Consider the following 24,809-nt stretch of genomic DNA (forward strand, 5'->3'; position numbering starts at 1 on the left):
ACTATGTACCAATGTGTACTTGCACTGTGGTGACACGTTACGTACACATCTAGTTACTATGTAAGTACACAGGTATTAGGGCCACTTACTATAAAGTGGGACCAATATTATTAATCAAAGTTTATAAATTATGTAAAGGCAATATTAAATATGTGTTCTGAGTTCGTCACACCACAGAAAACACACCACAGTGTCCGGACGGGAGGATGAAGGCCGAGGCGGGAAATAGTCGGTTCGGCCCCATTTACCAGTAACAGCGGATTATCAGTGAATCCCAGTTGTCTCCGATGAAAGTTTATAAATTTATCCGGTGTAAAATGATCACTGCAGAGGCGGGTTTTGGTGGTGATCCTCAGCTCTCCATCAAGGTGGCTCTTCACAAAATTAATCCAACTCTTTTTAATATAATCATTATTAGGAAATTTAAATAAGGACACCAAGCTGTTTTGTATGTCATCGCAACCAAGAAATACGCATTTCAGTGACAAAGGCGTAGCTAGCTAGCTGTGTGTGTGTAGGCTGTGTGTTACTAACGGTGCTGACAACTCGCGATTGAGCGGGTGAACTGATGCGAATGTGCTCTAGTTATAGTGTTAGGGGAGGGGCCATGGCTCGGGGGCTGCCGGGGCGCATCGAACCCCCTTTTTAGCCCCGCCCAAAAAATCCTGAACACAGAATTTTTAAAAACTAAGAATTAACACATGTTAGACTGCACCCCATAAACACAATCAAGCCTAGAAAAAAACCAGTGAACCACCCCTTTAAATAGGATTTCAGTAAGTTGGCTTTTTCAAGCCAATTTAATTATCACAATATATATTGAATCAGCACAAATCGTATTGAATTAGCAGATTAGCGAATCACCCCAGCCCTAATTCACATAGAACACAGTTATTACACATCATAAAAATATTTAACACTTTTTACTGTATTTTTGATTAAATAAATGCAGTCTGGGTGAGCCCTTATAGTAATTGCTGTGTTGCTCGGCTGAAGTTCTGCTGTTTTGACAGCGGCTCCACTTACAGGCATGATGTCAATCTTCTGGTTGCTAAGCAACTTTCTCTCTGCATCCACACTAATCACCTTTTATCTGCCGAGGATGCGGTGTGTAATTATAGGCAGGCTGCCGTCCTCTGAAATCGGCCTAATTGCTCGTTTTATTTTTATAGGATAAAGATGAAGGGGGACGGGGGTATTAGAGCCGGAGGGGCAGTTATTAAAGCTTGCTAAGTGATTTCTGCCTCTCCCCCCGTGAACCAAACAAACCAGCAGGTCATTTAGTGTGATTTCTGAAGCGCAGCAGCTTTATCTCTGCGTGTTGAGTCGCGGGACGCAGGTGGAGGTCATTCAGGATTAGCGCTCGCAGACTAAAGTCCATTTTCTCGTGTTTTTATTAAAATTTTTAATGACTTGAAGGATTCAGTGACCATTAACAGCATAATGAATTGCCCCGCGGGAGAAACCACACTCACTGAGACCACAGAGACGCTTTTCAGACCGAGTGTGCAGCTCTGATAGACGAACACATCCGGCACAGCCGTTCATTACATGAGATGTGGGCTTTCTGAACTGCTAGTTCCCGTTCATACATGCAGCTTCCCAAACTGTTTTCGTCAGCCAAACCCCTTTAAACTTATTATTATTATTATATTACTCACCCTGAGATTTTAAGCTGATATTTCAGTAATTTATCAACACATTTGCATGTTCACAGCTCTCTGTTATCAGTTAATGGTCGCGTTAATATGTAGGTAAACAAATAAAATCTTTATTTATTCATTGTTCAAATGTTTTGTTTTGTTTTGATTTTATTTTAATTTTACAGTTTTATGATCTAATTTAGCTTTTATCAACTCAAAAACCTCCTGCATTTCCTTCACAAAGCCCAGTTAGTGAAAACCTGATGTAATATAATGTTTAATTCGCTAAATAAAATCTAAATAAGTGTAAATAAAATGTTGTTTAGAGCAAAGAATGGAATATTTTTTTTTGTTTATTTATTTGTTTGTTTTTTGTATTTTGATATCAATATGGTACAAAATAATCTAGGGCCCTATGAAATCAGTTTTATTTTTTCCTAAATTCTGGTTCTTTTCTTTTTTTCCATTTTCATTTTTCTGGAATTAATGGTTAAATGTGTAAATAATTTGACAACCATAAAAAAGTGCCCTATGAAACCCTTTTTATCTGTTCTCAGAATTCAGTTTTATTTTAACCAAATTTTGATGGTTTAATTACATTTTACTGATCAAAAAGCATGTCTAAGCAATTGAATTTATAAAACTGAAGCAAATTAATTTATTAGTCTTTTACAATAATAGGGCCCTATGAAATATTTTTTTTCCAGAAATTCTTTGCTGTCTGTTTTAATTTTTCTGATTTAATACAAATTTATAATAATAAAAAAGCAGTAATCAAATGAAGGCATAAAACTAATTTTTTTTAATGTAATTAAATGAAAATTAAAACGTTCCATTTATTTTTTGGCAAACAAAGTGCTGCATAACAGATTTATTGTTAATTTAAACATTGAAGTAAATTTGGGATTTTTCCATAAAATAAAGTTTAAAATAAAATTCTAGAATTATTATTACTTTGTGAAGTACATTCTTTTGTACAATAGTAATATTTCCGTCATAATTTCTTCAAGTTGACCTGAACTTTTATTTTGGCGGGTTGCAGTGAAGAGCTTTGCTTCAATATTTTAAATATCGCTGAAATCATAGGCTCCTAGTAATCGTATTCAAAACTATGTGGTAAACTAGTTAGGTCAAAAGTAGTGATAATCAATGAAAAAAGTAGTGATAGTCATTGGAAAAAGTAGTCCGTTATCTAAAATGTCTATTCTAATTAGGGGTGTGCGATAATATTGTAATTGTTGTTTTAACGATTTGTGCAATTTGACATTATTGAGTATTTTGCAAAAACCAAACAAAACATTCCTACAGAGCGCACGCATACATTAGTGATGAAGTCTAGACTAGTGCGCGTGCGCATTTATAGTGCGTTCTTTCACTGCATGACTCAGTCTATTAAAATACATTTAGAATAATCACAAATTCAAGACATGGGGGCAGAAAAAATATATATTTATACCACTTCATATAGTTAATCGTTTTTTCTCCAAAAAATACCATGATTACAAATGTGATGTTTATTGAACTGTTGTAAAAAAAATCAATAAGAAGTAAATTAAGAGACTTTAGACACTATATTTCCTGTTTTTGCTCTATTTCGACAACAAAAATTATTCCAAAAACAGCCACAATGCTGTTTTTGGACGCTGTGAGCAACATCCTGAATGAATCAACTGTTTAAATGATTCGGTTCAATCACAATGAATCACTTATTAACAGTGACTTGCTGCCACCTACTGGCGGTTTTAATTTCACATTCAATGTATCTATTCAACGTTTTATGATTAATATATCAAGACATTATTTATGCATGTGTAACTGCAGGTTAAATGCATTCATGTCCTGCATTAAACAGTTAGTAAACGTATCTAAACATGTGTAAACTTATTGGAAAAGATTAATTTCCATCAGTGTGAACTGACCAGTACACAGAATATGAAGAATATTAAACACTTTAGGAGTCAGCTGTCCGGTATAGTCCTTAAGATATCAGCACAATAACACACTCAGCAAAATATCATCTGATTATAGTCATCGATAAAATCCCAGAAAATATTGAGATATTATTTTTTTGTCAATATCGCACACCCCTAATCCTAATAAATCACATTACTAACTAGAGTTGTCATTGTGTAGTCAGTAATAGCAGTACTATTGTCCTTCTGCATTATTGACACACTATTTTCCTAAAGCTGCTTTGACACGATCTGTATTGTTAAAAGCGCTATAGAAATAAAGGTGGCTTGACTAGTTCTGAGAGTTGATGTATAACTGTGGTGTGTTTGCTGCAGTCGCTGTATAATCTGTCAGAGCTCCACAGGAACATATACATGTGATTGTGATCATAAAGAGCAGCTCGGATCTCTTGTAAATGCTGGAATGTAAATGAGCGCATGTTTCCTATCGGAGGCTTTTGTGAGCTGTGCTTGAACGGTTTCAGAGGTTATTTAGCAGCTCGCCTCAAAAGAAACATCTTTGTCTTCTCTCCTGCGCTCTGATACCAATTATGCTAAGCGTTAGGAAATTTAAACGGGACCGTCTCTTATCGGCTAATCCTGGAGTAATAGATTCCATTAAAAATGCATGAGGAGCTTTAGGGATGAATCGGGCGATGTAGCGTGTCAAAGTCTCTCTCTCCCAGCGTTATCTGCTCATTATTCTGATAGGATCCCGTCTCTGTTCAGCGCCGCCGGGGCTTTGAAACGGGCTGAACATGGCTTTGATGTGCTCCTGATCTCCAGCTTCGGTCACTCAACCTACAGGAGACGATTGGGAAAAATCCAGCTTCGAAATTCACTTTCCAGTCTTAACCTGAGAGCCAGAGGCCAGTTGTTCAAAAGTAATCTGATCGGATTTTGGCCATCGGATTGAATCAAATCTTGAAAATGGGTTGTTCATAGGGTTGCAAAGGGGTGGAAAATTTCCGGTGAGTTTCCAGAAACTTTCCAAAAATCCCTGGAATATTCCAAAAAATCCTGGAAATTTTCCAAAATTTCTGGAATGTTTATGAAATTTGCTGGAAGTTTTCCACCTTTTTGCAACCCTAGTTGTTCAAAAGAAAAAAGCATTCTGAATTCGGATTAGATCACAAAATCCAATCTTGGTTTTGATCTGGATTAAATCTTCAGTTTGTGTTGTTCAAAACGTTTTAGTAAGATTGGGAAAAAAACTGGATTATTCTGATCCCAGCAGAAGGGTGGATTTCAGGAACAAAAATGTAATAAAACTTAAAAACTGGTCCAAAAAATACAACATTTTAACATGTAATATATCTCCAAATCCCCAAACAGCTGTCAATATCAAACAAAAATATTATATTTAATTTAAAGTTGTTTTTTTTAAATCACTGATTGTAAACTGCATTGGCACAATCATCGGAGATGGACCAGTCAGAAGTAGTTATTTGTGTAAATGCAATGCAAAACATTGGCATTTTTCTCCATCAGCATGTCCCTTTTGGAAATCTGAAAAAGTGTGTATCTGGATCAGGGAGATCCAATCCAATTTTGCTTTGATAAACCAGCACAAAAGTAAGATGGTTTACCTGATCCTGGATAGCAAAACATGAGATTTCCAAATCCAGATCATTCTGATCCAGATTACACTTTTTGCACAACTGGCCCCTGACCTATAGGATGTCAATAGAGTTGATTTGAGATGGATACGGCCCTCAGATATGACAATACCAGTCCAGATGATTACTTGATGTGTGATATTTGGCTGTTTTATAATCAAAATCAAGTCTGTTTTGATTATATTCCACAGTCCAGTGAAATGGCGTGTAGTTTGAGTTTTCTAGTGATGTGGAGTCAGTCTGAACAAAATCGGCTGATGGTCATGTTTGTTGATTGATTAACAAGTTTTACTCACTTTTTTGTTTGCTGCAAAACGTACTGACTGCTTTCTCAATGGAGAAACTGAAGCGTTTATTTAGATGCTTTGTGTACAATATTGTTGAAAATTTTTAAATACTTTTATTCATCAAGGGTGCGTTAAATTGATCAAAAGTGTCAGTAAAAACATTTATAATGTATAACAAAACAAACAAATAATGTATAACAAAAGATTTCTATTTCAAATAAATGCTGTTCTTTTGAACTTTCTATTCATCTGTGAATCCTGAAAAATACAATGTATCACGGTTTCCACAAAAATATTGCGCAGCACAACTGTTTTCAACATTGATAATAATCAGAAATGTTTCTTGAGCAGCAAATCAGCATATTAGAATGATTTCTGAAGATCATGTGACACTGAAGACTGGAGTAATGATGCTGAAAATTCAGCTGCGCATCACAGAAATAAATTACAGTTTAACAGATATTCACATAGAAAACAGCTGTTTTACATCGTAATAATATTTCACAATCTTTACTGCATTTTTGATCAAATAAATGCATATGTATATGTGTGTGTACACTGAAAAAAAAGATTTGTTGGATTTACTCAATTGAATTATGGACATTGGTTCCACACATTCAGTTTGAGTTCAGAGTGTCCTACGCATTTATGTGGTTTCATTATAATACTTTTGTGTTAATCAGATATATGGTGAGGAAGAAAGATCTTTCTCAAGATGAAAAGCATGAAACAATGCAATGTTTTGCAAAAGGCATCAAAACAAACAATATTTTGCAAAAAGCAAATAGAGATTATTGAACTGTGCTCTAAGTCACTCACAAATCTTTTGACAGAGTATTTTGGTCAGATAAAGATTTATTAAGGAAAGTTTCTGTCAAACAAATAAATTGTATTATAGGCTATATTATAGGTGTTTGGATGTATGTTATATGAATGTGTGTGTATGGGTGTATACAGTACATCTACATGTCATATGTAGTCAGTTAATTAGTTAGCCGATTACTTTGTATACAATAATCTCAAACGATGGCTGTATAAACCCTGTTGTCTACACTTACAACTGCAGTATATAATGTACAGGCTGGCTAGGGCTGTCGCGGTGAGGGAATTTCCCTTGCGGTAATTTTGGCTGGCTATTAATGTTCCCTGTTTGTTTAAAGCGAATAAATTAGACGCTCTCAGGCCTGAGATGAGTTCAGATACCAGAATAGATGCACAGCTGCAAAGTGGCAAAGATTTACCGTTCTTACCATTCTGAGTTTGACGCTCAAAGACGACGAGATCAACAGAGAGACGCTTCAGTGCAATTAGCAACCACTGCTGATCATTTACTAACCCCTCAACCCTTATGTCTTCAGTGTTTCTGTTCTGGGTTTGGACCATTTAAAAATATGAATGTCTCTTCTGCTCACTAGAGCAGAAAATACAGTCAAAATAGTGAAATATTTTTATGATGTGAAATATGTTTTCTATGTGAATATCTGTTAAAGTGTAATTTATTCCTGTGATCAAAGCTGTATTTTCAGCATCATTACTCCAGTCTTCAGTGTCACATGATCTTCAGAAATCATTCTAATATGCTGATTTGCTGCTCACGAAACATTTCTGATTATTATCAATGTTGAAAACCGTTATTTTTGTGGAATCTGTTATGCATTTTATTTTTCAGGATTCACAGATGAATAGAAAGTTCAAAAGAACAGCATTTATTAGAAACCGAAATCCTTTGTAACATTATAAATGTCTTTAATGTCACTTTTGAATGAAAGAAATTTAATAAATTTTCAGATCAGATACAGAAACTTTGAAACACAGAAACTCAGATGGCTTCATTGCAAACCACCAAAATAAAAGTTTGGTTTAACTTGAAGAAATTATGACTAAAAATATTACTATTTATAGTAAACATTGTACTATTAATATTAAAACACTGTTGTGCAGCACTTTATTAGACAAAAATAAAATAAAATACAAAAATCATGATGTTCTGTTGTATTTTTATTTGTTTTACATTTTAAAAGATTAAAGATTTCTAAAAATATTGATAAAAAGTTTTATGATCTCAATTGATTAGACGTGATTTGATTATTAAAATTGATTTAACCCATTCATTTCATAGTATTAATTAGTATTATTAGATTTTATAGTATTAATTATGACGTTTTGCACCTTTTTCCGAATCTTTTGAAGTCACATAACGGAACAGACAAAAATATCATTCAATGCAAACCTCTTTTTGCATGTGTGTTTTTGCAGTCCTACAGGTTCAGAAGCACATGAGGGTGAATAAATGATGAGTGTATTTCATCTTTAACCCTGTTCTGCTCCAGCGGCGTCTCGATCCGCACTCCAGACTGAAAGTCCCTCATAAGTCGTCTCCTCAGTCTGTTATATTCAGAGTTTGGCTTTACTCTCGGTGAGTGTCTTTAATGTGTTTGTAGCCTTGAGCTGCTCGCCGTAATGGAAGCTGCTTTTATGCTCATCTCTGCTGATAAAACTACACCGGCTTTTCCCAGGAGATCCTGTTTTTCCCTCATCTCTCAAACCCACATCTTCTTTTGATAAATGTGCTATAATGGAGGCCTTGTTGTGAAATCGCTGTCGGGTCGCTGCATTTCTGAAGCCAGGCTTCTGTGAGGTAACGGGATTCATACAGATACTTTCTCCGGTTAGCAACTCACTTAGTTTGCTGCCCTCTGGACCCACGGCAGAAAACAGAGCAATAAACAGACAGGAGATAAATCACAGATGACTGCAAAACACAGCAAACAAATGGAGACGAACAACCTGCACTCATGAGCTCCGGGGGATTTCCATCATCTTAAGCTCACAGACAGGCTTTTATGTGACAGATTTCAGATATTTCAGCTGTTTTCCCGTCTTCTGATTGGTCAGTCCAGTGCTCCATTGATTATAACATTCATTAAATAGTGATGTACCCTTTAATGTTGTTATTATGTAACAAAAGCAGTAACATACTCTAGGCCTTGTTGCTTTGACAACATTCACAATGTAACACTGGGTCATTCGTGTCTCCAATTTTTAATGGAGAAAGACTAACATAAATAGTGATGAAAGCCAAAATATGGATGTATGTTTACTGAGTAATCCACTATTTTGTAGAGGAGGGTCAAAATGGCAATTTTCACCTGAGATTCGGAGCCAAATTACAGGAGGGTCAAAATGAGTTCAGAAAGATGGCAGCATCACAATGTTATTTTCACACAGAGATTGGTAGCTCTGTTAGTCAAATCTGTTGACTTTAGCAATCTGTGTTGCATTATGTGCCAATGGTGACCATTCAAAAATGGGGAAAAACACTTCCCCCAAAGTTTGCATGCCTGTAACTTAAGAAGTATTAAAGATATCTTAATATTCTTTAAGATTTTGGTTGTTAACAAACTTTTCATTTGGTATCACCATTTTTAAGGTCCTGTGTGGTTGATTTCCAGGGATATTGGGATCTAAATATGGCTCCAAGAGTAAAATTGTTCAATTGTAGCCATTTTCAGTGGTCAAAAACCAAATGTGGGTCACTTTGCATTCATCTGATTTTTATTGTATTTAAAGAGGAATGTCTGAATAACAAATAATGTTGAAACTAGGGTTGGAAAGGGGTGGAACATTTCTGGAAAATTTCCGGAAACTTTCCAAAAATTCCTGGAATATTTCAAAAAAAATCCTGGTAAGTTTCCAAAATTTACTGGAAATTTGCCACCTTTTTGCAACCCTAGTTGAAACTAGAGATGTACCTTTTTCCCAAAGTTTGCATGTCTGTAACTCAAAAAGTATTAATGACACCTCAGTATGGTTTTAAATTCTGGTTCTTAGTAAACTTTTCTTCTGATCTCTTTATTTTTAAGGTCCCATGAGGTTCATTCCTTAAGATATGAGGATCCCAATGCGGCTCCATGTGCAGTTTCATTCATTGTTCATTTCCAGGGATATTGGGATCTAAATATGGCTACAAGAGTAAAATTGTTAAATTGTAGCCATTTTCAGTGGTCAAAAACCAAATGTGGGTCACTTTGTATACAACTAGGGGTGTAACGTTACACACATTCGTTTCCGAAATTTTCCCACGACAGATCGCTGTATAGAAGCCTCAGTTCTAACAGCAGCGCGAATCCTCTTTATTACTAGTTTTAATGTGAAATAAACATGAATGAACATCTCACCCCTCGTGTAATCGCTCAATCAGTGTTTCAACCGTCATTAAAACAATTTGTAAACAAAATGTCACGTAGCATTTCACCTCAGGCAAATCATCAGTGTCCACAGCTCGTTATTTGCTAGAGAAACTAAGTCTAGTGAAGAGCATTTTCTTGCTAAATATATTAGACTGTACTTCATTAGATTTACTTTACCTGTTAGTGATGTCTTTATTTAATGTAGGCTATATGTTTAAATAAATATTTTATGAAACAACAACAACAAATAGAAAATGTATAATTTAGAAGCTAATTTAAAAACAATTTACATGTTTGCATTTTTTAATTTGAGTGTTGATTATTATAGTTAAAAATAAATAGTAATTGAATTTAAGTTTGGGCTCTGTTGTTAATTGTAACTTTATGTAGGCTATATGTTTAAATAAAAATTTTATGAAACAACAACAACAACAAATAGAAAATGTATAATTTAGAAGCTAATTTAAAAACAATTTACATGTTTGCATTTTTTAATTTGAGTGTTGATTATTATAGTTAAAAATAAATAGTAATTGAATTTAAGTTTGGGCTCTGTTGTTAATTGTAACTTTATAGAAATGTAAAATCTGAGGTAGATTTTTAAACCTAAGAAAATGTAAATTGTAATTGCATTTTTTTTAAAGAATGAGCAATTAGTTCAGTAAACCATTGTTTAATTTCTAAACAAAAAAGCAATTTATGTTTAGTTTTTTTTCCTCCTGCTGTACTGAAACCATATCGAACCGTGACGTCAAAAATGAGGTGCGTACCGAACCGTCATGTTTGTGTACTGTTACACCCCTATATACAACTGATACTTATTAAATTTAAAGAAGCTGAGATGTCTTTACTGTCACTTTTGATCACTTTTTTTTTCTTTTTATTCTGCGTTTGTGAACGAGTCGGACAGGTGATGTGTGTGTGTGTGTGTGTGTGTGTGTGTTTATTCATTCTGAGAGCAGCAGAGATCGGCGGTGAGATCGATGAGCCGCTGAGAGATTGATTAATGCTGTCATGTGCTCCAAACGCATCCGTCCCGTGGACGCAGAGGTGCAGCTTCTGTCTGCCGTTGCGTCCGGTTCAGAAAGGCCTCCGCCTGTGATTCAGCGTCTGATGGACTCCTCTGAACGGGTTTGTTTCTTGTTGCAGATCCCTGAAGGCTTCAGCGACCCGTAGAGCTCAAACTGCACCATGCTGGCGTGTCTGCAGAGACAGAACCAACCGGCCCAACACCAACACCAACACCAACACCTCACGTGTGCTGCGAAGATCCTGGACGTGCCGCTCAATCACAGGAGTAAGTCTGGCACGGCTGGTTAGATGTAGCTTTTTGAGATGGTTAAGTTTTGGATAAATGGATACATTTATTTAATTTTTTTATTTGCTTATTTTGCATTTATTTTTATTTACTTATTATTTCTGTGCTCTATTTATTTACTTACACACTTATTTACGTTTTTATTTACTTATTTTTCATTTTAATTATACATTTATTTATTCATGTATTAATTTATTTAAAAACAAGCCCTGTCTTTTTATTACCTTTTTTAAGTTTTTTACTATTTTTATTTTATTTCTAATATATTTTTTTCTATTTCTTTTTTTTTTTTTTACTAAAAATCTAAAAATGCACAAAGTTTCCTGTGAGGGCTGAGTTTCTGTTTTTTTTTTATTCATTTATTTTTTTACTTACTTTTATTTTAATATATTTTAAATATTTTAAGTTTTTAAAATTTTTATTTATATTTTAGATTTATTTTTTATTTATACATTAAATATATTACTTATATATATAAAAATAAGCCCCATCTTAACACTTATTTACTTATTTTTATTTATTTTATTTTTTAATGTACTTCATTTTTTATGAAAAAAAAATTATTAATTATTTAAAAATAAGCCTTTTTTCAACACAATGAGTATTATTATGTTCGTCTGAGAGTTTCAGATGTGGCATAGTTTTGTGGTGAGAAAGGAAAAAGAGCAAATGCGGCAGAGCAAGAGATGGGAAAAGTAAGCTAAAGAAAGATAAAAGGAAATAAACTTGAAAGAAAACCAAATGCATAAAAGGGCAGAAAGCGAGTGAGATTAAAGTGCTTCATTGGAGGTGGAAGAAAGAACAGCCTGGTAAATTGAATTTTCAGGGTAACCTTTGATTTTCATGGCTTAACCTCATCGAGCGGCTCATAGATCTCCATCCAGCAGATGGATTTTCATCCATTAGGAGAGCAAGAGAGGTGTATGCGTTTTCATTTGGCTCTTCTTAAACTCTCTGTCCTACTTCCATGCGGCTGTTTGCTGGAGAAGAGCTGCTGGAAACTCGTCTGTCAGCGTTCAGACTTCAGATAAGACGTTCACCTTGAGAGGCACGCTTCCTATCATCTGCAGGAGCTCCATACGGCCCTCATCAAACACGTCCATCGCAGCGGTTTAATTGAATCTGCGAGCGCATTGATCAGGTTCATGTCGCTTCCGTCCAAGGGCAGATCCAGACTCAAATGTACTCGGATATTCATTCATATATTTATATTTATAGCCGCTCTTTAGTGTAGATGCATGTTGATTTTAAAAGACGATGTTGTGATTATAAATCAGGATTTAAAGAGTAAAGTGAGAGTGACTCCTGGTTAACATGCATTTAGTGTTTAGTGTATTTAGTGTGGAATTTTTCTACAGTATTCACTCATCATGACAGTACCGTGAAACCGGGATCATTTTGAAAAATACCGTGATATAATTTTTTGGTCATACCTCCCAGCACTGATCTGTATATGTGTCACTTTGAGAATGGGACTGATTTTTTTTAATTTTTTTTTATAACATTTTAGAAAGTAGTTAATAAAGGAGTTTACGAAAGATGAAATTATACTGATAAAATCTTTATAATCTAAATTCAGTGCAGTTTCACTTTTTCCACTTTTCCATTCGGCTCTTAGACTCAAAAGGCTAAAATGTCAAAATGTTAACGGAATATTCTTGGGTAATGGTTAATGACATGTAGATGTAGATTACTGTGCATTTGTTTATTTATGGATTTATTTATTTATTTTTGCATTTATTTATGCATTAATGCATTTATGTATTTGAGCCTTTATTTATGCATTAATATAGGCATTACATTTTTTTCATAATTGTTATTTATTTATTTTTGCATTTATTTATTTATGCATTAATGCATTTATTTATGCATTGATGCATTTATGTATTTGAGCCTTTATTTATGCATTAATATAGGCATTACATTTTTTTCATTTGTGTTATTTATTTATTTGTATTTATTATTTAATGCATTTATTCAAAGCTTTAATTTGAGCATTTAAGTATCTACGCTTTCATATGAGGATTTATGCATTTATTTTTCAAGAATTATTTATACACTTATTTAGGCATTTAACCATTTATTGTATGCTTTACACATTTATATTTATTTAAGTCTCAGTCCTCATTAATGAGCTGAGGGTTTATTAGACTCATCTGTTTTAATTTAATTTTGTTCTATTTATTCGTTCATAAATGTGCTTTTGTTTTGTTGAACTGCTGAACAGTGTTTAATGTGGAAAAACACTACTGAGCGACTGCTTGAGGCGACGATGTCCTGAGATCTGTGGAAACGACATGAATCCACATGTGAAGCTAGATTTGTTTGATATTATGATGGTTTTTTGTGGAATTGTGGAGTTTGTAAGCCGCTCTTCTAGTGCAGTTCAGACCTCATTGTCTGTTGTATGAAATATTCATCTGCAGCGAGAGCAGCGCTTGTCTGCTAAACGCCGGAACAGAAGGGCCGCATGTAGCCCGTGGCGCCGCTGGAGGGGAACATCGCTCACGCTTCGGGCCCGTGACCCTCATCATCATCATCTGCCTCTCGTTTGATCTCTGGAGGTTTAAAACAGTTGAATCTGTTCTGTTGGAAATGCATGCATGCAATGGAGGCCAAAATGATTCAAACACTAGTATTCTCAGCAGCTAAAAAGGGTTTTAAGTCAGTTATTTCCATCTTTTGCTGTAGTGTGTCGGTAGGAAATATCAGTTTACATTTCCAAACATTAATTTAGCCATTAATTGTAACTAGATAAAAAAAAGTTTGTCAAGACAAACTTTAGGTTGGCTTGAGAAAGCCTAGCCTGAAAGTTTAAAGCAGTTGTAAAAGCCTGAAATTTGAAAATTTAGATAGATTAGATAGATGTTGATTACATGTTTCTAGCATGATTAGCATGTTTTAACATGATTGGCCTGTTACTAGCATTTTGCTGGCATGATTAGCACGTAACTAGCATGTTGCTAGCATGATTAGCAAAGTTACTAGCATGTTGCAAGCATGGTTAGCATGTTGCTAGCATGATTAACAAGTAACTAGCATGTTACTAGCATTTTGCTGGCATGATTAGCAAGTAACTAGCATGTTGCTAGCATGATTAGCAAAGTTACTAGCAGTTGCTAGCATGGTTTAGCATTTTGTTAGCATGATTAGCATGGTGCTAGCATGATTAACAAGTAACTAGCATGATTTTAGCATTTTTATAGCATGATTAGCATGTTACTAGAATGTTGCTAGCATTATTAGCAAGTAACTAGCATGTTGCTAGCATGATTAACAAGTTACTAGCATGTCGCTAGCATTTTTATAGCATGATTAGCATGTTGCTAGCATTATTAGCAAGTAACTAGCATGTTGCTAGCATGATTAGCCAGTTACTAGCATGTTGCTAGCATGTTTCTAGCATGTTTCTAGCCCCAGAGCAGCGGTACTGAATATAGCTTTGTCATTTTAAACCCGTATGCTATTTTTGTGAAGAATCCAGAATTGTTTACGTAGATCCTATTCATAGTGACCATGACCCTTCATAAGCTGAACTATTCCTTATGTTCCTTATATCTGTTCTTTGCCTTTGTGTTTTAGTTCTGCTGTTTCTCTCTGATGTAATTGTTTTGAAGAACATGTTATCCTCCCACACAGATGATCCTCAGGTTCAGCTCTTCAGCGCTCGCCTGATGTTGCTGATGTGATTACACAGATCAGATCATCAGAACCTTTCATCAAAACTGCTTTTTCCTCAGTAATCACTACAGCAGTTACATGTCGAGTAGCTGTTGCTGAAGATTAAGGTTACAGTATGTTTGTGCCACTGCTAATCGTCAGTAATGCTCCCTAGAAAGTCATGATGGTTCTGATCAAGCTGTTTATCATTAGAACGTTCTAGTGTACTGAAAAAGTTAAAACTGTAACAATATCTATAAATACAGTAATAACTAATGATAACTGTAACTATAATCATAATTATAATTATAATTACAATAATAACAATATCTATACAATAAGTATAACGATATCTGTAAATACAATCATAACTATAATGATAACTGTAAGTACAACCATATCTATAACAATACCTATAACTATGACAATATCTATAAATACAACCACAACTATAATAACTATGACAATTATAACAATAACTGTAACTACAAACATAACTATAAATACAACCATAACTATACCGATATTTGTAAACATAACAATAACTATAAATACAACCACAACCATAATAACTATGATATCTATGAATACAACCATAACTATAACAATAACTGCAACTACAATCATTACTAAAAATGCAGCATAACCATACCGATACTTGTAAACATAACAATAACTATAAATATAATATAACTATAATGATAGCTATGAATGCAACTATATACAATAACTATAAATATAACCATGACTATACCGATAATTATAAACATAGCCATAACCATAAATACAACTATAAACATAACTAACTATAATGATATCTATGAATACAACTATATCTATAACGATACCTATAACTGTGACAATATCTATAAATACAATCACAACTATAATAACTATGACAACTATAACAATAACTGTAGTGATAACTGTAACTACAAACATAACTATAAATACAACCATAACTATACCGATATTTGTAAACATAACAATGATTATATAACATAACTATAAAGATAATATAATTATATATATAATTATATACCGATAACTATAGACATAGCTATAACTATACCGATAATTTAAAAAACAACTATAAATACAACTATTTCAATAAATATAACATCTATATAACAACTATAACTATGAATACAACCATATCTCTAACGATAACTGTAACTACAACCATAACTATACTGATAAAAATAGAATCATAACTATACCGATAACTATAACTACAACCATAACTATGAGTATAAAATAACTATAATGATAACTATGAATACAACTATAACTATACAGATATCTATAAATACAAGCATAACTAATAATATAAAATAACTATACCGATAACTATAAATACTAACATAACTATTAATATAAAATAACTATACCGATAACTATAACTACAACCATAACTATGAGTATAAAATAACTATAATGATAACTATGAATACAACTATAACTATACAGATATCTATAAATACAAGCATAACTAATAATATAAAATGACTATAACGATAACTATAAATACTAACATAACTATTAATAAAAAAATAACTATACTGATAACTATAAATATAACTATAAAATTACTATAATGATTAATATGAATACAACCATAACTATACTGATAACTATAAAATCAACCATAGCTATAAATATAACCATAACTATACCGATAACTATAAATTCAACCATAACTATAATTAAAACCATAACGATAAGTGTACTGATAATAAATCGGTAACTATAACAAAAACGATAACTATATTTGTATCAACAGAAATAAATGATAACCTTTTATTTATTCTAAGCGTGCAATGCCGTTTTTAATCTTCACAAAACTATGACTCCCATCATCTCGCCCATCAGACCTGTAGGGTCACTCAGACTGAAGTGGAGCTGTGAAGAGCTGCTGATGTTCATCACTCAAACCCACACGGCCCACGAACAAGCTCCAGGATGAGTTTGAGTGTTTGACATCCGTCGTGTACTGTAGATTCAGCACTCGTCAGTGCATTTGGAGACTGCTGCTCAGGCGTGGGTGCATCGTGAACTGTTGTTTTGGATGGAGAGCGGTGTTGTTCTAGTGTTTAGCTTGATCACTAGATATGTAACGATATCAAAATATCACAATATGATAATATCGCGATATGAAGTCCACAATATGATATTTATTTAAATAAAGACAAAAGAAGAAAAGGATTGGAAAAAAATGAAACTTTTATACATTTTAAAGTTAAATTATTCTATCTAATGCACTTTCAGAGTTAAATAAAAAAATTAAGAGCTCCAACCCATGTTCTTAACTAAGAAAACAAGTCAGTGCATTGACTTGTACCTGAACTTTAAAGGGGACTCAACCCCCTCTTTTTATTTGTGATATACTGTCTCAGTCTAAATTACACTCACACTGGTGTTTTAGGAAGCTAAACAAATTAGAACATAATAATAATAATAACAGCAATGACAGTAGAAGCCATATATATTGTAAAACAATTGCACTGTAAAATAAATGAAAATGAATATTTCATCGGTATATTATTTGTGCTTTACACTACAGTAGGGAAATTACAATACAGTACTTCTTTCCTAATTTCTACACTTGAAAGAGATATTTTGAATCTGGACTGCATTTAAACCGCTAGCTGTCAGAAATTCATAAACTGCACTTTAAGCTTTTATTTGGAAGGAAACTCCAGCTTCAGTGAAACAGGATTACAAAAACACGTCTCACTACAAATCTAGTGAAACGCTGTAATCATCTGCCGTGAAAATAAAGCCTAACTGGTGTCTGTTGCGTTCCCAAACACGCGCTAAACTCTCAGCACGTGTAATAAAGGAGTTCACTGCATTCATTCAGTGTGAACGAGCCGATCTGAGACGCGGAAAACACCGGATCACGAGCTGATCGTCTGAACCAAGTGAGCGCTTCGCTTTAAAACAGACTTGATGAAGGGATTAATCATATAGTGCTTTCAGTTTGAGTTTGTTTGACAGATACTGTGCCAAAGCATAATGCCCCAAAACACAACTTTAAACACCTTTTATGTTAGAATTTAAATATATTAAAAAAATTACACTTTTTGCCCGGAAGACCTATCGTTTCATATCATTGTGACCACGATGACATTGAGACAGTTTTGCTGTCGCGATACCAAGATATTGATAATGTCATTACATCCGTATTGATCATGTGCATTTTCTGGGTAAGGTTTGTGCAGTGAATGTCACGGAGTCCCAGCCACAGGCGTTCCTGCGTTAATCACCGATTAACAGAAGCCGCTAGAAAAGGCTGAGATCTGGTCTCTGATCCGGCACAACTGCGTTAACTGTGACCACGGGGAGCAGATTAGACGGCTTATGGTGACTGAAAGCGTTTGTGTGTTTGTGAGGAGATGGAAAGCGTCCAGAGGTCTCCACCATCTGCTCGTCTCGTTCCTCTCAGTTCTTTCCCGTTTTAGCAGCTCTGGTGAAGTAATGAACGAGTCCGTCTGTCAAAACACACCCCACGCTTCTCTTCATCTGCAGCGGTTTGTTCTTGTTTCTGGCCTACTTTAAGAGTTCAGTCCGTATCAGATTGTGTGTGCAGTTAATTGGGATTTCAGAGATTGGCTATTTACAAACAAAAGTGCAAACCTTTTAATGTGCCACCCAACACTTGTCAGAAAAAAATGTGACGATCTTGTACCTTATTTACCCATAAAAGTTGCATATTACTAACATACACCCTAAAAAATAAAGGTTCTTTATTGGCATCGACGGTTCCATAAGAACCTTTAACATCCATGGAATCTTTCAATTGCACAAAAGGTTCTTTGGATTATCAATATGCTTTTCTCACAAAGAAAAATGGTTCTTTTTAAGAAAATGTTTGTGGAACCCAAAATGGCTTTTTCTGTGCATGTGAAAACCCCATTTTGAAGCCTTTGTTTTTATGTATTTTGTACATATTGTTTTTATGAGTGTATGATTGTTCAGAGATTGTTCATACAAACTCTTGATATTTCAATGTAGGTTATTGTTGTTTAAGATCCAATTTAGCATATCTAGGGTTCTTGAGTTGCTTTATGGTTCTTTGCCTTTGTTGGTTCTTCAGATCTGTATTTTGATTTCTGGGCCTAAAAATACCAGTATGTAGATGTTTTTTTCTAAATAATAATGAATAAAAATTGATTGTAGAACCTAAAAAGGTTCTCCTATGGAATTAAACATTCTTTTGGTTGTTCTTGTTGATCAAGAACAGTTTTTGGCTCTCTAAGGTTCAGCATATTGGTTTCTGGTGAACTGTTCACAGATGGTTTCTGAAGAACTAAAGAATAAAAATTGCTCAAAAAGTTCTTCTACTCTCTTAAAAATAAAGGTTCCAAAAGGGTGTTGTTTACACAGTGATGCCATAGAAAAACCATTTTGGGTTCCACAAAGAACCTTTCAGTGAACAGGTCTTAAAAGAACCATTATTTTCTTGATGTGAAGAATATTTTCATAATCTAAAGAACCTTTTTTCCACTATAAAGAACCTTTTGTGCATTGGAAAAGTTCCATGGATGTTAACAGTTCTTCATGGAACCATCAATGACAATAAATGACCTTTATTTTCAAGAGTTTCGAGTAGTAATATGCACCTTTTAGGGCGTAAATAGCATACAAAGATGTCCCTTTGAAGATACTGCCCTAGTGATTAAGCTGTTGTACACCTAAAAGTAAAATTTTTGCATGTTTTCTAAGAGTGAAATTCATGTTTTGATGCTACGTTAACACAAGGAAGTCATTTCATGGGTCTGTAATACGTGATGATTGGTCAGACCAACTGGTTCATAGTATTTTCATAGACTGGCCACTCTCGAAATTTCAAACGTGTTCCTTTCTACCATCTCGTTTTGATGGATTTTTTTTTTCTTGAAAAACCATACCGATATTTGTAAACATAACAATAACTATAACGATAACTGTAGTGATAACTGTAACTACAAAAACATAACTATAAATACAACCATAACCATACCAACCATATTTGTAAACATAACAATAACTATAAATATAACATAACTATAACGATAACTATGAATATAATTATATACCGATAACTATAGATATAGCCATAACTATACCGATAATTTAAAAAACAACTATAAATACAACTATTTCAATAAATATAACATTTATAAAACAACTATAACTATGAATACAACCATACCTCTAACGATAACTGTAACTACAACCATAACTATACTGATAAAAAATAGAATCATAACTATACCGATAACTGTAACTACAATCATAACTATGATTATAAAATAACTATAATGATAACTATGAATACAACCATAACTATACAGATAACTATAAATACAAGCATAATAATATAAAATAACTATACCGATAACTATAAATACTAACATAACTATTAATATAAAATAACTATACTGATAACTATAAATACAACCATAAATATAACTATAAAATGACTATAATGATTGCTATGAATACAACCATAACTATACAGATAACTATAAATGCAAGCATAACTAATAATATAAAATAACTATACCGATAACTATAAATACTAACATAACTATTAATATAAAATAACTATACTGATAACTATAAATACAACCATAAATATAACTATATGAAATATTTTCATAGATTGGCCACTCTCGAAATGCTGAAACCCAAGCACTTTGAACGCTTTCGCCTTAAATTTCAAACATGTTCCTTTCTACCATCTCGTTTTGATTGATTTTTTTTCTCTTGAAGTCAGATTCCCCCAGTCCATGTGAGTGTTTCTGGAGCTTCATTGTGTTTGGTGACCCCGGTGGGCTCAGCGGGCCTCTCCACCTCTCCTCTTCCCTTCATTTTAAACACTCAATTTATTTCCTTTATGAGATGGATCTTGTAGATTGAATCATTTTCACAGTTGGAGGCTCATTGTGGGCCTGGAATGAAATGAAGTCCCAAATCAATCCCGAACGGGAACAACGCTAGCTTGGCATCGCGTGACTGAGGAGACGCTCTAAACGACTGCTGGGACTCGAAGCCAATTGGATTGTGTTTTTCTGGTAGAGATCCTTCAATTGTCCGCCGTGGAGTGATTTTGATTGACTGTGGCGTAATCTGCCTTAATTTCAGCACTTTTATTTTCATGTCAGAAATTCCATAAAGGTGTCATTCCGGCCGTATTTTCCGCCAGTAGATTTACTGCTCAGAAATGGAGCACCTTTTTCCAGCTTCCTTGTGTTGCGGGACGCTAAACAGCCATGAAATTGCCTGAATAATGATGTTTAAATCCAATCTCAGTTAGTCGTCGCCGCTTTCCCGTACACTTCTGGCTTTAGGTCCCGTTTTCATTTGAAAGCTACTGCATATGTAGAAATCTCAAAATTGGCTGCCAGTGATATTGGCTTGCATTTATTGTGGCGATAAGATGCTGTCTATGGGAATCCTGTCCTTATTATAGTCCAGGGATCCATTCGAGATGCATTCGAGCAGCACACATATGCACAAACACGTATAAAGCCGTGTTTCCAATTTGCTGCTTGTATAGCATCGTTTCTAATGTTAATTTTGCATGTAGCTCCACCCGTATCCGAGCCCCTTTTGAGTGGATTGCACATCCAAACGCCATGAAATGAATTTCACTCATGCCACTGAAACTAAATTAGCTCCCTTTCCATCCCCCTCCTCATCTATTTTTTCCCTCTTGATTTCCCAAGGTAATCCAATTTTGTCCTGAAGAAAGACCAAATTAATTTCATAATGCACTGATCAAACATTGCCCGAGGTGTCTCCCTCCACAAAATGAGTTTTTAGAGAGATGCAGATGTCTGAGGATGAACAACCAGCCGAGGAAATAAGGAGACGGAGAGCGACACAGACGCTCCAATATCTTCATTTTTATTGGACGATTTTTCTTGTGCGACGTCTGATCATTTTTAACTCATCCAGCATTCATCACTCTTCCATATTTATTGCCAAACACCTCCGGCACGAGGCGCTCCGTCGGACAGCACGGTTTCAAATTGGAAACATCATTGTTTTCTGCAGAGAGTTTTTGGGATACTAGTCATGATCCGCTGATGCTTGGTGAAATGCCAGCATACATGGCTTTGTGTGCGCTGAGAATCAGGGCCGTAACCACCGTAGACAAGTCCCCCCAATAATTAGGAATTGGCAAATTGTCCTCCCAATATTTCTGCTGCACTCTTATGCAGCGCTCTGTTTGTTGTTAGGATGACAAAAAGTTTTAAAAAGATTTTTAGGTTTGTCAAGGCGTCTGACAGCACTTGTCAATAGGGATGTAACAATGCACCGCGAGCCGGTTGAAAATCGATACAAATATGTGACGATTCAAATCGGTTGAAATGAATCAATTGGTGATAGGAGTTTATATGAATGTATCTCTGAGGGGAAGTGACTATTTAGAAAAGCTTAGATGATATTTTCTTTCCATTTTGCCTCTGTATAATGTATTTGTAGTGTTCGTAAGCGCAGGGCTGCTTTGTTTACAGTGGTAACCTAGGAAACGCTGTAGCGCTGCTGTTCCACAAGCGCCACCTGCTGGCAGAGAGTGAATCTGCGTGAATCTCATTCAGCTTGTCTGATGTTTTTGTTTCATTTAGATATGTTTTATGTAGTATAGTTTCACAACACTAAAGTCAGACCGTTTTGTTTTTGCCTCAAATTTCAGAATTATACAATCTAATTTAGATTAGAAACTGCTCATGCTGCATGTGTGCAGCATTTTTGTTTGGATCATGATTAAAATGCAGTGATTGCCTCTCATTTTAAATGGAAAGAGCACAGACAAAGCCTTAGTTTGTTTATATGAACAGATTCATTTTATTTGTGTTATTTATTTGATTTGGGGTTTGTTTTAAAATTTAAGTTTAGTTTTGTTATTTGACATATTTCAATCTCACAAAGAAATGTTCCGCATTTTGTCCAAGCAATAATAAAAGGAGAACATTTCATTTATAATATGTCTTAAATCTCATTTTGTAAAAAAAAAAAAAAATAGAGAAAATCGTATCGTGAAATAGTATTGTGAATCGTATCACATCATGAGTTGAGTGAATCGTTACTTGCCTATTTGTCAGTGTCAAAATGATTGAGATGGCCAATCAAATTAAAGTAGGCGGGGTTTACTCCAAGCAATAATAAAAGGAGAACTTTTCATTTATAATATGTCTTAAATCTCATTTTGTAAAAAAAAAAAAAATAGAGAAAATCGTATCGTGAAATAGTATTGTGAATCGTATCACATCATGAGTTGAGTGAATCGTTACTTGCCTATTTGTCAGTGTCAAAATGATTGAGATGGCCAATCAAATTAAAGTAGGCGGGGTTTACTGTTCACAAACGCAGTGTGTGAATTAAAGCTCAAGCATCAGTTTTAATGTTGAAAGAGAAAGAGAAAGGGAAACTGAAACGGTTTCACTACAGAAATGTTAAAATATACTTTCCAATGATGCAAATTACTCTACTTTTCCCTTTAAATTTCTCCATTATTAATTGAAAATGCATCATTTACATGATTCATTTACATGATTCATGTAATTCCTAACTGAATGTTACCAGACATGAAATGTTTGGCATTTTTTACATATTAGGCACAAAATTAAGAGTGAATGTGTACATACTTTAAAATATTTGCTAATTGCTGCAACTACAACTAGACGCAGTTTTTCTTTCACCGTTCTATTTCTTTACACCTTATTTAAAATACCCCCCCAATTTTCAAGACATGGTACGGCCTTGCTGAGAATAATACAGCGTTGAATTATTCATGCTGTTTTCTCTTTGTCCGCAGGTGAGCTGATTTCCATGCGCTACCCATCCGCGGCCGAACTGGACGCCTACGCGCAAAGAACAGTCGACAGCCCGCTTTCAATCCAGATCTTCCCCACCAACATCAGGGTCCCACAGCACAAGCAAATCAGCAGGACCGTCAACGGCCTGGACACCGGCGACCAGGGCTTCGGCCCGTACTCGCACCCCTACGCTGGTGCCTACCAAGGCTTGCTGGCGATCGTCAAGACTTTCTCCGCGGCCAAAGGCGTGCTAAAGAGCGCCGATGGAAAACGAACCAAACTATCCCCTATCCAAATGGCGGTGGCTCCGTATGCGCCTCCCGGCGGGAACAGACACCGGCCGTACGGCGTCGTGTCCCATCACATGAGCCGTCCGTCCAACGTCCAGTCCAGTCCTTCGTTCTTGTCCGCGTCTTGCGCCGACTCCAGTTTTGCTCTGGCGTATTCCGGAGCCGTTCTGCCCACTCAAAGCGCGGATGTAGCTGGTTCCGATTATTATTGGGCGCATTATCCGCACATGTATGGATCGGGAAACCGCTCGCCTGACGTTTCCTACCGATCCTACCCTCCCAGTCTAACGATTCTAGACAAGGTCCCGACGTCCCCCGCGATGCACGGTGATTTCTCTGTCGAACCAATCTATCCCCTCTCCAAATGGCGGTGGCTCCGTATGCGCCTCCCAGCGGGAACAGACACCGGCCGTACGGCGTCGTGTCCCATCACATGAGCCGTCCGTCCAACGTCCAGTCCAGTCCTTCGTTCTTGTCCGCGTCTTGCGCCGACTCCAGTTTTGCTCTGGCGTATTCCGGAGCCGTTCTGCCCACTCAAAGCGCGGATGTAGCTGGTTCCGATTATTATTGGGCGCATTATCCGCACATGTATGGATCGGGAAACCGCTCGCCTGACGTTTCCTACCGATCCTACCCTCCCAGTCTAACGATTCTAGACAAGGTCCCGACGTCCCCCACGATGCACGGCGATTTCTCTGTTGGCCAGTTTTTCACGCGCCTCCATCCGTGCGCCCACCAGCCTCCGTCGTACCTGTGCTGCAGGCCGCAAGAGGAGAGCCTCAGCAGCAGCCTGCAGTCTCTGGAGTGCCTCATCGGCGAGATCCACCCGCCTTGCATCAAGGAGCACATGCTGGGACGAGGATACGAGCCGCACCTTCAGCTGCCCGTGTTGAGATAGGACGCTTCACTGCAAAACATTATTCTCTTACTTAGTATTTTTGTCTTGTTTACAAGTATAAATATCTAAAAATTCTTGAATCAAGATGCATTTACTGTACAAGTAAAATGACGTAAGATATTATGTCTCGTTTTCTGTA

At 35.5% G+C, this 24,809-nt stretch overlaps 1 protein-coding gene across 1 annotated transcript in view; it reads left to right on the forward strand.

Moving 5' to 3' along the window:
- The window catches only part of LOC107741371 (protein FAM222A), a 28,203-nt gene extending 3,994 nt beyond the window's left edge, over positions 1–24,209 (forward strand). The window contains exons 2-3 of the mRNA XM_016554077.1: positions 10,841–10,988; positions 23,482–24,209. Of these exons, the coding sequence (XP_016409563.1) occupies positions 10,883–10,988; positions 23,482–24,209 (834 nt within the window). The 5' untranslated portion in view covers positions 10,841–10,882. The remainder of the gene's footprint in view (positions 1–10,840; positions 10,989–23,481) is intronic.
- The last annotated feature ends 600 nt before the right edge of the window (positions 24,210–24,809 follow it).

This window comes from Sinocyclocheilus rhinocerous, unplaced genomic scaffold (assembly GCF_001515625.1).
Source record: "Sinocyclocheilus rhinocerous isolate Xijiao unplaced genomic scaffold, SAMN03320098_v1.1 scaffold15, whole genome shotgun sequence".
Lineage (NCBI taxonomy): Eukaryota > Metazoa > Chordata > Actinopteri > Cypriniformes > Cyprinidae > Sinocyclocheilus > Sinocyclocheilus rhinocerous.